At 42.6% G+C, this 12,048-nt stretch overlaps 1 protein-coding gene across 11 annotated transcripts in view; it reads left to right on the top strand.

Moving 5' to 3' along the window:
* Positions 1–12,048, top strand: part of PATJ (PATJ crumbs cell polarity complex component) — a 302,489-nt gene that overhangs the window by 61,052 nt on the left and 229,389 nt on the right. For 7 of the 11 annotated variants that reach the window (XR_011438912.1, XR_011438911.1, XR_011438913.1 and 4 more), the window contains exons 16-18: positions 1,041–1,202; positions 1,521–1,592; positions 4,335–4,466. Coding sequence is in view for 8 of the 11 variants with exons in the window: in XM_023642014.2 (XP_023497782.2) it covers positions 1,041–1,202; positions 1,521–1,592; positions 4,335–4,466 (366 nt within the window). In the remaining 3 variants the exon portion in view is untranslated. The remainder of the gene's footprint in view (positions 1–1,040; positions 1,203–1,520; positions 1,593–4,334; positions 4,467–12,048) is intronic. The other 4 variants (XM_070267562.1, XM_070267564.1, XM_023642013.2 and 1 more) reach the window with 1 other exon arrangement.

Here is a 12,048-nt window from a genome sequence, read left to right as displayed (position 1 = left end):
AAAGTCGTCCCATTCACAACAACATGGATAGACCTTGAGGGTATTATGTTGAATGAAATAAGCCAGACAGAGAAACACGAACTCTGTATGACTCCACTCATAGGTGGTAGTTAACATATGGACAAAGAGAACAGATTGGTGGTTACCAGGGGAAAGGGGGGTGGGGGGAGGGCACTAGGGGTGAAGTGGTGTACCTACAGCATGACTAATAATGATGTACAACTGTAATTTCACAAGGTTGTTAACTATCATAATCTTAATTAAAAAAAAAATTAGTGCTAATGTCTATAGTGATACTCTTATGAAAAAGCAACAGGACACAGTCTCAGGAAGGCTGTAAATGGGACTGAGTGTGTGTAAGGAGCTGGGTGGAGGCAGGTGCAAGAATACGACATTGGAGGGTGGGAAGGGGAGACCACAGAGGTGGGAAAATCAGGCAGGGGGCTTACCCAGTTGTACTCTGCACACATTTTATACTTATTCACCCAAGTTCAGTGAAGGCGTAGCCTTAATTTTATAAATTTTAAGGATCTCCAGTGTTTAGTTAGTACTAAATATGATTTACATATAGGCCCTGTGTTTCCAGGGACAGTAAATCGACATCCTGTTTTCGTGTTGGTGGATTGCTACAGCGAGAGACTGTTTTCTCACTGGGGCCTCCCGGTTCTCACTCTGCCCTGTCCCCCAGGTCAACGGTGTGCGGTTCTCTCTCTGCCCTGTCCCCCAGGTCAACGGTGTGCGGTTCTCACTCTGGCCTGTCCCCCCAGGTCAACGGTGTGGGGTTCTCACTCTGCCCTGTCCCCCAGGTCAACGGTGTGCGGTTCTCACTCTGCCCTGTCCCCCAGGTCAACGGGGTGCGGTTCTCACTCTGCCCTGTCCCCCAGGTCAACGGGGTGCGGTTCTCACTCTGCCCTGTCCCCCAGGTCAACGGGGTGCGGTTCTCACTCTGCCCTGTCCCCCAGGTCAACGGGGTGCGGTTCTCACTCTGCCCTGTCCCCCAGGTCAACGGGGTGCGGCTCTCACTCTGCCCTGTCCCCCAGGTCAACGGAGTGCGGCTCTACGGGAAGTCTCGCCGGGAGGCGGTCTCCTTCCTGAAGGAGGCACCACCCCCCTTCGTCTTGGTGTGCTGTCGCCGGCTGTTCGATGACGAGGCCTCTGTGGACGAGCCGAGGGCCCCCGTGGCCTCCCCTCCCGAGACACAGGTGAAGAGTTGGGGATGGCCGAGAGCATGTTGTGATGTGACGGGAGGAAACTTCCGCCCTCTCTTATGTGGCCGTAGTAGCTCTCAAAGGCAACGATGCTTAGCTTTTCAAATGGTTCCTTTCCATTTGACGTCATAAACCTTTCCTTTTTTTCCTTGGAGTGTTGGTGACATTAACGTGCACACAGTTTGGTTTAGGGAACCTTTCTTTTATAATTGCCTGGGCTCGTTACTTTCGGCTCCCACTTCAACTCAGTTCATCTTAATAAGTTTAAGATGTTGGTGAGTGTTGAGTATCTAATGGACTTCCCTTTTTCAGAGCCTTAAAAATATGAAGATCTATGACCAATTTCGAAGAGAGTCTAACGATTGCTGTAACAGCCGTCGGAAGGTCAGAGGATACAGAATACTTTCTGGGCTCTCTGTCCTCTTGTTGAAGAGCATCGTGACTGTGAAACCATTTCAAGCACGTGCTTTGCCATCTTATGCTGGCTGTAACCTCATCTTTTATGTCCCTTTCTCCCTTTGCAGGCTCTTTTAGACTATAATTCCATGAACACCAGTGTTGATACATGGGGCTGTCCCTTTTACCTGTCTGTGGTCTGGCTTTCGAGATATGTGGGCCCTCGTCCTGCCTCCCCTACTATGTACTGTGTATCCTTAAGCAAGCACCTTGACTTCCTGCTCACGTTCCTCCTCTGGGAGCACTGCCCCGCTCGTCAGTTTACCTGAGAGGGGAATGGAGTAACGTGCTCCGAGTCCTTAGTGCAGCGTCTCGCACGGGGAGAGTGCTCCCCAGGTGGAAGCTGGCTCTGCGTGTTCTCGACTCCTCCCTTGTCTGTTTTCTCATTTCCTAAAGTGCAGGGGAGTCTAGCACTGTCTCATAGTCACACATGGTTCCATGTGATTAAGCTTGTTTTTCAAGAAAACTCTTGGCTCCTGTGGGCAGAGGCTTAACATCGTTTTGTATTTCACAGGGTTTTTATTCTGTACTGGGCATATAAGAAGTGCTTAGTAAATTATTGACTATTGATTGAAAATCTTTTTTTGATATTTATCTTTGGTAAAACATATTTCAAGGAAAGGACTCTAATGCCAAACTTTTGTGATTCTTGCTGTCTTTACTAAAATTAAATGTGGGTGATGGCTTACTTCTAAAGGCTGATAAAAATGCCTTCAATCTAATCTTACAGGGTGTGTAAGTCACTGACCCGGCTTTCTGACTCTGTGCTCCCATCTGTCATACTTTACCACAATGGGTAAACAACAGCTTTGAATTATGCTAAATGTCAACCTGGCTGCCCATTAGTTGATTGCTTTCCATTCTGTGAATTCAGGAGTTATGCAGAATTGATATAGTGATATATTTTAGTTTGGAGCATAATATCTTATGTACCTTGGATGCCTTGAAATTTCTATAAACTTGGGTTTTATAGTTGTGTGAGGTTTCTTATGATCCTGGCTCTCTTTTCCATCTGACTCTTTTTTCATTTATCCCCAAACCATCTTAGGTTCTTAAACCCTATCTGGTGAGGCAGCTCAGCCAAAATTCTAATGCTCATTAGTCAGTGAGGGTGTTAACTGCCCCAGTAGAGCATCAGTCAAGCTGTGTTAGCTGTTGGAACTTTACTTTTTATTGGAAGGTGTAAGTGTTTTCTCTTCAAGTGTATCATAGCCTCCCGTCAGCCTGATATATACAGAGGTTATTGATCCAGACTGTTCCCACTAATGTTAGGTTTTGTAATTCAGGAACCAAGAAATCGTTCCCGTGTTTAGATTCCATCCACCATGGATTCAGTATTGACTTTCCGTGACATGCAGGAACTGTCTGAGAACTGGACCAACCCTAATTTTAAAATGTTTTTGTATTAGCTCTGGTGCCTTACTCTTCCGTATTAGAGGTGTAGCCCTTTGGTTCCATTAAATGGATTTTTCCACAGGTCACTCAGTTACGTTTGTGGGAATGATGCACTTTCATTTTGTTTACTAGGATCACCTTAAGTTTTTGGAAGTCTACTTTTAAAAAGGATTATTTAGTCAGTAGCTTTATTAAAAAAAAAGAGTTTCAAAGGAAACCCACTCAAAGATGAATGACTCATTAATGTATGGAAAGAATATTTATCTGGGCCTACTGTGCGCCAGGCGTTCTTGTGGGCTGAGTGGACGACCGTGGTAGACTCTGCAGCCGCAGTTTCCATTCTAGCCTGGAAGCCAGGCATTTTGTCAGTTGCTACAGCTACAAAGAAAGCCAGAGTAATTCTGGAGCTTCAGACAGAAGTTCAGAGCATTTGGGGGAAGATAAATTGTGTGAAAACAACAATTCAGTGCCATAGGTGGTATAAAAACGGAAGGTTGGAGCAGCTCTCCTGCTGCGCAGTTGACTCATTCCCCCTCCATCACTTAGCTTCCTGGTTCTGTGTGGCGGTGACTTTTCTCTGACAGGAGGGGACCTGGGGAAGGCGGCTGGGGGCATGAAGGCAGAGAAAATAACCAGGGACCTGTGTACTGGGGAGTTGTGCTGACCTGCTTCCTCCAAGATCAGATTTTCGTTATTTCAACTCAGTCATTTTTACCTGTTTTTAGACTTACCTGACTCCCAAACATGTGGGTTTTTCCCAGCTTATTTTTCTAGTAAAGTTTTCTTGAAAACTTCTGGGAGCCAGCAGAGTGTTATCTGTGTGTCCTGCTCTGGTTCCTGTCTGTGTTGGCACCTTTCTCTCTGTCTCTCACTGTAATTATGAAGTCAGTGCTACTTAAGTGTCTTATAAGCTTTGACTTTCTTGATGTTCTTATTTTTACTTAAATTGCATATTTTTCCTTTTATGCTTCTAATGGGATGACGAACTCATTGAAGTATAAGAGGTCAGTGTTAATACTTTGAATGAAACAGGTACTTTACATTAAAAAAACTATGAACAGTCTGTGTTTTTAAGTCCTTGAATTTTCATGAAGATCTTGTGCTAGAGTGTATGTGCCCCGGTGCATGCCCCTTTTAAAAAGATTAAAAAGAAAAACTACGCATGCCAAAGAGAATCCCCAGTGTGAGAAGAAGCTATGAGATCTCTGATATGCTGTTTCTTTCCAGAACTGAAAGGACAGTGTTTCGAAGCATTTATGTTCTTTGTTCTTTCAGGCTGACCACAGCGTAGACGTCAATCCTGAAGAAGATGATGATGGGGAGTTAGCGCTGTGGTCTTCTGAAGTCAAGATTGTTGAACTAGTGAAAGACCACAGAGGCTTGGGATTCAGCATTTTGGATTACCAGGTATAAGAACCTAAATAGAGTTTTTTGGAGCAATTAGTTTATATTCAAGTTATGTTGATTTAGGCAAAGCGCAATGGTTCGATGTGTACACCACTGTCCAAAGATGGGGCTGTGGTTTCCACTGTTACCTTCACAACTGCTGGCTCCCTTAGTGAATCAGTGGTGGATGATGTAATGACGGGGCAGTAGGGAGGCAGCAGTTCATGCCCCTGGGTGCTTTTGGAGACTGGGACTTGATGACTCTTTTTTTTTTTTTTTTTGAAGAGACAAACGTATTTATTCTGCTAAAATCTCAAGCAAGCGAAAATTTACCAGGAGATTCTTTGTACAAACAGTGGGTAAGCCAGTAGCACCATCTTCAACTGTGGCTTCGCGAAAGCCAGAGGACTGTTTTTCCAATAGATCTTTTTTTTTTTCTATTTTATTTTTTATTGAGGTTATGATAGTCTCCAATCTTGTGAAATTTCAGTTGTACATTATTGTCTGTCAGTTGTGTTGAAGGTGCACCCCTCACCCTTTGTGCCCACCCCCCATCCCCCGTTCCTCCTGGTAACCACTAATCTGTTCTCTTTGTCCACGTGTTTGTCTATCTTCCACATATGAGTGGAGTCCTACAGAGATTGTCTTTCTCTATCTGGCTTCTTTGACTTATAATTCCCTCAAGGTCCATCCATGTTGTTGTGAATGGCACGATTTTTTGATGCGTTTTTTTATATGGAGGGTCTTTTTCTCCAGCTTTATTGAGATATATTTCACATACCGTAAAATTCACCCATTTAAAGTGTACAGTTCAGTTGTTTTTAGTACAGAGTTGTGCGACCATCACCACCATCTAATTTGAGAGCATTTTCATTACCCCAGAAAGAAACCCCGCACGTGTCAGCAGTCACTCTCTGTTCTCACTGCGCCCCTTCCCTTCACGCGAAGGTTGTTACCGTGTTGCTTACCTATTAATCTCAGTGAGTTTAATTAAGTAGAAATGCTCACGGTGAAATTATGTTTATATTTATATGTAATATAGAATGCATAATGTTTATGTATTTATATGTACCCCAGTTATAACTAGGGTAAAGTTACTGATACATTTGGGGGGGATGTGAATGTTCACAATACCACATCTATGTTTATACCAGTTTACTGGTTTATAATATTTCTAGACCTTCTGATTATCATGGGGAATTAAAACTGTTGGCAAGAAATCTCTTCACTTTTAAGATGCATATTTTAATACGTTAGTGCTGCCTAAACACATTGTGGTTTAATAAAGCAAAATGTACTCTATCAAAACACATAAAATGCTAAGTGATATAAAAATCAATTCTTTTTTTTTAATATAGTAAAGCAGTTGGGAACAGATTAAAAGAAAAGTACTTTGAGCATTATGTAAGAACATTCAGTTCCATATTTTGGCAGTGTGATTTAAGATTACTGAAATAGATTATACCTATTTTGTTTTTGCTGGCATATTTCTGTGCCAGTACACTCTGTTATTAGAATTTCTCTTTGGAATATTATTGAATTATGAGTTTTTGATTCCAAATAATGCATATTTTGGGAAATGTTTTTGTCAAGAAATATGCATACTGTAAGATTCTGGAAGTTTATCTATTGGTTAATATTAGGGCATAGGAAACAAATGGCAGGTCTGATCTCATTTTCTCCTCCCCACTGTAGCCCTGTCAGCTCACCCAGGGCAGGTGACTAGTAAATATTCACACAGTGATTGAATAAAGTTTAGGTTGGGCAAGATTAACTGGGACTAAATGAGCACTGGGAGTTTTGTTGCCCGTTTTGATAGGTGGAGTTAGTTTAGGAAACACCTTTCGGTTGTGAACCTAGCCATCCAGTGCCTCTGGATGTTTGTGTTCTTCTGTAGTGAAGATGTCGTGAGGCTCACTCCTGCCTCCGTAATGGCATCACCTGCAAGTGTTATTTTTGACTGTTGCACGTGTCGGAGCAGAGACGAGCTTCAGAAATTAAAAACAAAACTAAACCAACTTCAGTAAAAGAAGGAAAGAAAAAGTCTGTCATCCTTAACAGTTGAATCTCTAGTTAACGGAAAAATTCCTCTATCAGCACTGACTTTACACTTTTTAAGAAAATATACAGTCAGTTCTGCATGTGGATGGTTTTTTCTTCACTGCATTCCAACAGGTTTGCATTGTAACATACCTTTAGTTTTTTGGAATTTTATTTTTATGTATAAAATTCTAGGGTTTTCCCCCCTCTCGTCTTCCTCACCATCATTACACATACTGACGTTTATTTCTGCGCAAATTATATAAAGTAATTTTGCTGCAAAAGAAGTGTTAGATATTCCTTTTGTGCTTCTCAGAGACCTGATAGAAAAATGCTTCATTTTCTAAATGCTACTTTGACTCACATTAAAGGGCTCAGCTTATTTACTTCTGTAGCTGAACCTTAGAAGAAAAAACATTCAGTCTTAGACTGAATGTTGTTCTTTCGTCCACCTTAAGTACACGTGTAGTTATATACAGCACCTTTTCACCATTTGTCAGTGATAGGTAGAACTGTTATCCTCTGTGACATTTAGATGATACGTAAACACAATTTAAAATTTGGTTTTGGCAAGTTAATTAATTGGCTATACCGTTCCCTGTTCTAATTAGGTAATAAATTCTAAAGTTCAAAACGTTTTTCACAAGGCCAGGTGAAGGTTTAGCAAAAGCCGGGAAAGGCCAGCTCCCTGGTTATTATGGTATCTGATGCATCCTGTATGAATTTATTGGGTGGTTGCAGAGGGCCAGTGCAGATCCCCGCCCCCGGGATCCAATCAGAAGAGCCGTGGAAACGTCTTACCACAGGGAGAAAGTTTCAGTGGAGTGGAGAGCTTCCAGGTTGTAAAGGACTGGCATTAGGAGTATTGAAGAGATTGAAAATTTCCTTTGGAATATTAATTTCAGTTAACCACTCTTCTTGCTAACTGGTTTTTCTCTAGAATAGTAAGAACTTCCTTAGGAGCCTGACAAAATTATATACAACATCTATTTCATTGGTGCTTATGCAATTTCCTCATCTATAAAGTGGGGATAATAGTGTCTAACTCAAAGGATTGTTGTGGATTAAGGAAATGAATGTGTAAAGACATAGGAAATGTTGCATTATTGTGGAAATGTGAGTATTATTATTAATCATCCAGTTTAGAAAATAAGCACAGAAAGTTTTGATATCCTCGAAGATGGAGCCATACCACAATATGTTTGTACTCTATCAATTTTTAACTATATAGTTAGATTAGGAAAATTAATAAGTAGATGCCTTTGTTTAGTGAAGTCTAAATTTTTTTTTTTTTTTAAAGATTTTATTTTTTTCCTTTTTCTCCCCAAAGCCCCCCCGGTACATAGTTGTATATTCTTCATTGTGGGTCCTTCGAGTTGTGGCATGGGGGACGCTGCCTCAGCGTGGTTTGATAAGCAGTGCCGTGTCCGCGCCCAGGATTTGAACCAACGAAACACTGGGCGGCCTGCAGCGGAGCGCGGGCACTTAGCCGCTCGGCCCCGGGGCCAGCCCTCCGTGTGCATTTTATTACAGAGCATCCCTGTAAGAAACACTGGGCGGCCTGCAGCGGAGCGCGGGCGCTTAACCGCTCGGCCAGCGGCCAGCCCTCCGTGTGCATTTTATTACAGAGCATCCCTGTAAGAAACACTGGGCGGCCTGCAGCGGAGCGCGGGCACTTAACCGCTCGGCCCCGGGGCCGGCCCTCCGTGTGCATTTCATTACAGAGCGTCCCTGTAAGAAACACTGGGCCCCGGGGCCGGCCCTCCGTGTGCATTTCATTACAGAGCGTCCCTGTAAGAAACTTATTACGGCAGACCCTCCTGTTTTTCCAGCTTGCAAAAAAATTTCGTTTCTTAGAGACAAGCTGCTACATAGTATTCTCACTTTTAATGCTTATATGGAAGTTTAGTAGGTATTAAAAATTAACATAGTGGGTTCATATGCATTGTGTAAGAGCTAGTGTTTATTGCTTTAAAAGAAAATAATTACAAATTTAAGAATCCTAAATTAGTGCAGGTAATTTTTTGTGGGTTAATGTTCAGTGATGAAGCAGTTACTGGGTAGTCTGAGAGTCTGTAATTTTCAATTTCTGCCAAAAAGCTTGAAATAAATTTAGAACCATGTAGATTTTACCTTCAGTTGACCTTATAAATTAAACATGGCAAGTGGATATTTTCTGGTGTTTTGATTTATGTTGAACTTTGAATAACCCCTCATGATTATAATTCACTGGAAATGTTTGACTTTAGCCAATTTTTGAACATTAGCCATGAGATTGCCATCCTTGGTACTTTTGAATTTCAGTGATTTAGAAGGTAGAATTTATTAACCAATAACCCTCCTCCCACGTCTCCTTCCTTGTTTCTCTCCCCTCCTGATATGGATGGACTCAATTTTTGCCAAAGCAGATATTTTTGAAAGACTTTGGGTTGATCTCAGACCCTGTGAGAGAGAAAAATAGAAAGTGCGATAGCACAGCCACTGAGGGGGGTGGGTGTGTAAACACTGCTGGGAATGCTCTGAAATTTGCTGAAAGACCAAAGGAAATGATGACTCATTAAAAAGAGTAGTGAAAATATTCCTCCCTATAAAAATTAACAGTGATTAATTTTTCTTAATGGAAGAAGTGGGATATAAAACCCAAATAGCATGAAAATAAAACGGGGCGGCATTGCGGAGTCCTGGGAGTAGTACGCCTTCGTCTCTGCGGGAAAAACTTGGTGTGCAATTCTGGCCTGACTACTAACTCTGTGAGATGGAATCCTCTCTGAAAAGGATTTTCGAAAGTTGTAGGAAGGGATTCTATAAATTTCACGCGTGTGGCTTTTTTCATATCATATGTGCATTTCTGAGCACATTTGAAATGTTTTAAAACCACATAATACATACTTATGGCATAAAAATTCAAAGGTACATAAAGGTACCCCGTGACAGGTAAATTGATCTCTGACCATGATCCCTCACTTCTCCCAGTAAAAATGCCTGTTTTTCTTGTCCATCTTCCCAGAGATATTTTATACATACATGGTTATGTCATAATGTTGTTTTATTGCTTACTGTTTTTTTCCCCCACATAAATAGCATAGGTCATACACACTTTAAGCACGTTGCTGTTTTTCTCAATTATCTGTTCCTTCACTTTGGTGTTTATAGACCTACCTAATTCTTTTTAATGACTGTATGGTGTATTATTGTCCATGTACAATAACTTATTTGACCCATCTCCTGCTCCCAGTGGGTAGGCGCTTCAGATGAGGCTGTGATGGATATCCTTGCCATACCCTTTTGTAAAAAGCTGATACTAAATCTTGTGATAAATTCATAGAAGTGGGATTGCTCATCAAAAGACATCTTTTAAATTTTGGCTCATTTTTACCAAATTTCTTGAACATAACTGTTTGTGAGACTCGCGTCTATTCAGATCACTTAAAATTGATGCTTTCTTATGTGGAGTCGTTTCTTTATTCAGATAATTCTCCTGGAAAATAAAGTGTAAGCGGGTGTACAATTCATGAATTTGCTAATGGTTTTCCATGATATGGACAGATTAAGTGATTGCAATAGACAACCATCAATTTTGTTTCAACTTTGTATTGGCAGTAATTAATTTGTTGACTTTGGTAGCTAAGAGGGCATAAAAAGTCTATTCCTATTTAATCTTATCAGAAAATAGAATTTAGAAATGGAAGAAATTAAGGACTTTAATTTTTGCTACAAGATTTGAGATTTTGGGTGAATGCTACTGTTCGTACACAGCGTTCAGTCGCACGAGGAAGCCCAATATGTTTGTGTTCATATCAGCTGATTAGTTTGTGGAATCTGAGATACAGAGTTCTAAGTATCGACATAACTTTGGCATATGATAGTACAGGTGTTAGTAACATTAAAAAGTTAGATACAAACCTGTCCTGTTTCCAGAATCTAAAATAGAGAAGGCCCGTAATGTATTGCATGTTACCATGAAGTTCCGTGTCAGTGCTCAAGGGGTCTCATGACATGGCCACCAGCATCTGTTGCTTGTTTTCTTTTTGTTCTTGGTTTTTTTTAGGAACTCTTTGAGTCCGATTCGCCCATGTAGGATTAAGATATTGGTACTAAGCCAAATGCAGTCAGTCTGCCACTACTGGCAGTCTCCGTGCTCTTGCAAATGCAGCGTAGAGCTTGCTGTTGAGCAGGCCACGCAGCTGCGTGCGAAGGGCGCTTCTGCTGGATGGAACCTCAGGAAGTGATAAAGGCTGCTCTTTGCCCATCGTCATTTCTGCCCACATTTATTTTTGTTAGCATCAAAGCCTGTAAGCTGCAGTGCCAGCTGGGCTGGAGATTTCTTTTCACAGAGGATTTGCCGCCTCTCCCTCTATGGGAAAGTTCCGTATCTTTTAAATCATTTTAAGCTGCTTCCTTGGAAGAATAATTCTTAGTAGTGTGTTCCTGGAGTGGATTGATTGTGGCTGCTGGGGAAGCTCTCTCAAGGCTTAAAGATTGCTTTTTAAGCCTGCGAAGTCGGGGAACGAAGGGAGCTCGCTCCTGGTGTGTGGAGTTCGCAATGTGCTCAGGATGGTGACTGACTTCCGAACACCTCCGTGCAGCAGGACCAAAGGCATCAGGAGACCAGAAGCCACTTAATCAGAGATCAAAGAGGCTGTGTGGACGTCAGCTCGAAGTCCCGACGGTGCAGATCAAAAGCTCGCCTTCTCGCAGTAGCTGCAGGGATGGGTCAGCAGGCGGCCTCGGAGATCTTAAGTCAGGCCCGGTGTTGAACTTGGCAGGAATTTCATGGCTCCTCTGGAATACGAATTTGGCAAAAAACCCTTTTGTGTCTAATGGGGGAGAGAATGGAGGGCAGGCAGCAGTGCTCATCCGTGGGACGGTGCTCCCTCCTGGGCCAGCTCTCCTTCCAACAAGTGTCTCCACGTCACGCTGGAAGGCGTTGCTGAGGTCCTGGAGTGACGGATCTGCTCTATTACCTTCAGCGAGTGTTTCAGAAATGGCCAAGCTTAAATGTTAGTCTTATGAAATGGCCATGGACAGCGAAAATAGAGGCATGAAGGTGCTCATATTCATGCAGTATCTGGTAATTACGTCTCTCCTGTGAATGCTCAGGATGTCCACCAAGTTAGTGGGTGTCAGTCTGGCTGTGCATCTGTCTCTCCCATGTAATTAAAAACAGAGCAGTAACTCAAAAAGAAAAAAGAGCGTTGGTTTCAGAAGACTCTCGGTCTCTTCTGACGTCCTGTCACCAGCTCTGTCGTGGTGTGTTCTGGAAGTTCCCCGGTTCTGACGTCAGTGCTAGGAGATGACAGTCAGCCCTTCCCAAGGTGTGGCCGAACGATGACTCAGATCCACAGACAGGCCTGCGCTGTGGCCTGCTCTGCCCTGTTTGAGGGTGTCGTTTGGAGCCAGGCAGTGACCCAAACACTGGGACTGTAGCGTCTTCACGCACATAGGAGCAGCCATGCTCTCCCCAGCAAGGGCCAGGGGGTGGTGCTGCCTCCTTCTGGGCCAAGGGCCTAAGTTGTTAATGATGCCTGATGGGATCGGCTGCCTGATCCTCAACCAGCGTTTT

The sequence above is a fragment of the Equus caballus genome, chromosome 5 (genome assembly GCF_041296265.1).
Source record: "Equus caballus isolate H_3958 breed thoroughbred chromosome 5, TB-T2T, whole genome shotgun sequence".
NCBI lineage: Eukaryota > Metazoa > Chordata > Mammalia > Perissodactyla > Equidae > Equus > Equus caballus.
This window is presented reverse-complemented; position numbering and strand designations above follow the sequence as displayed.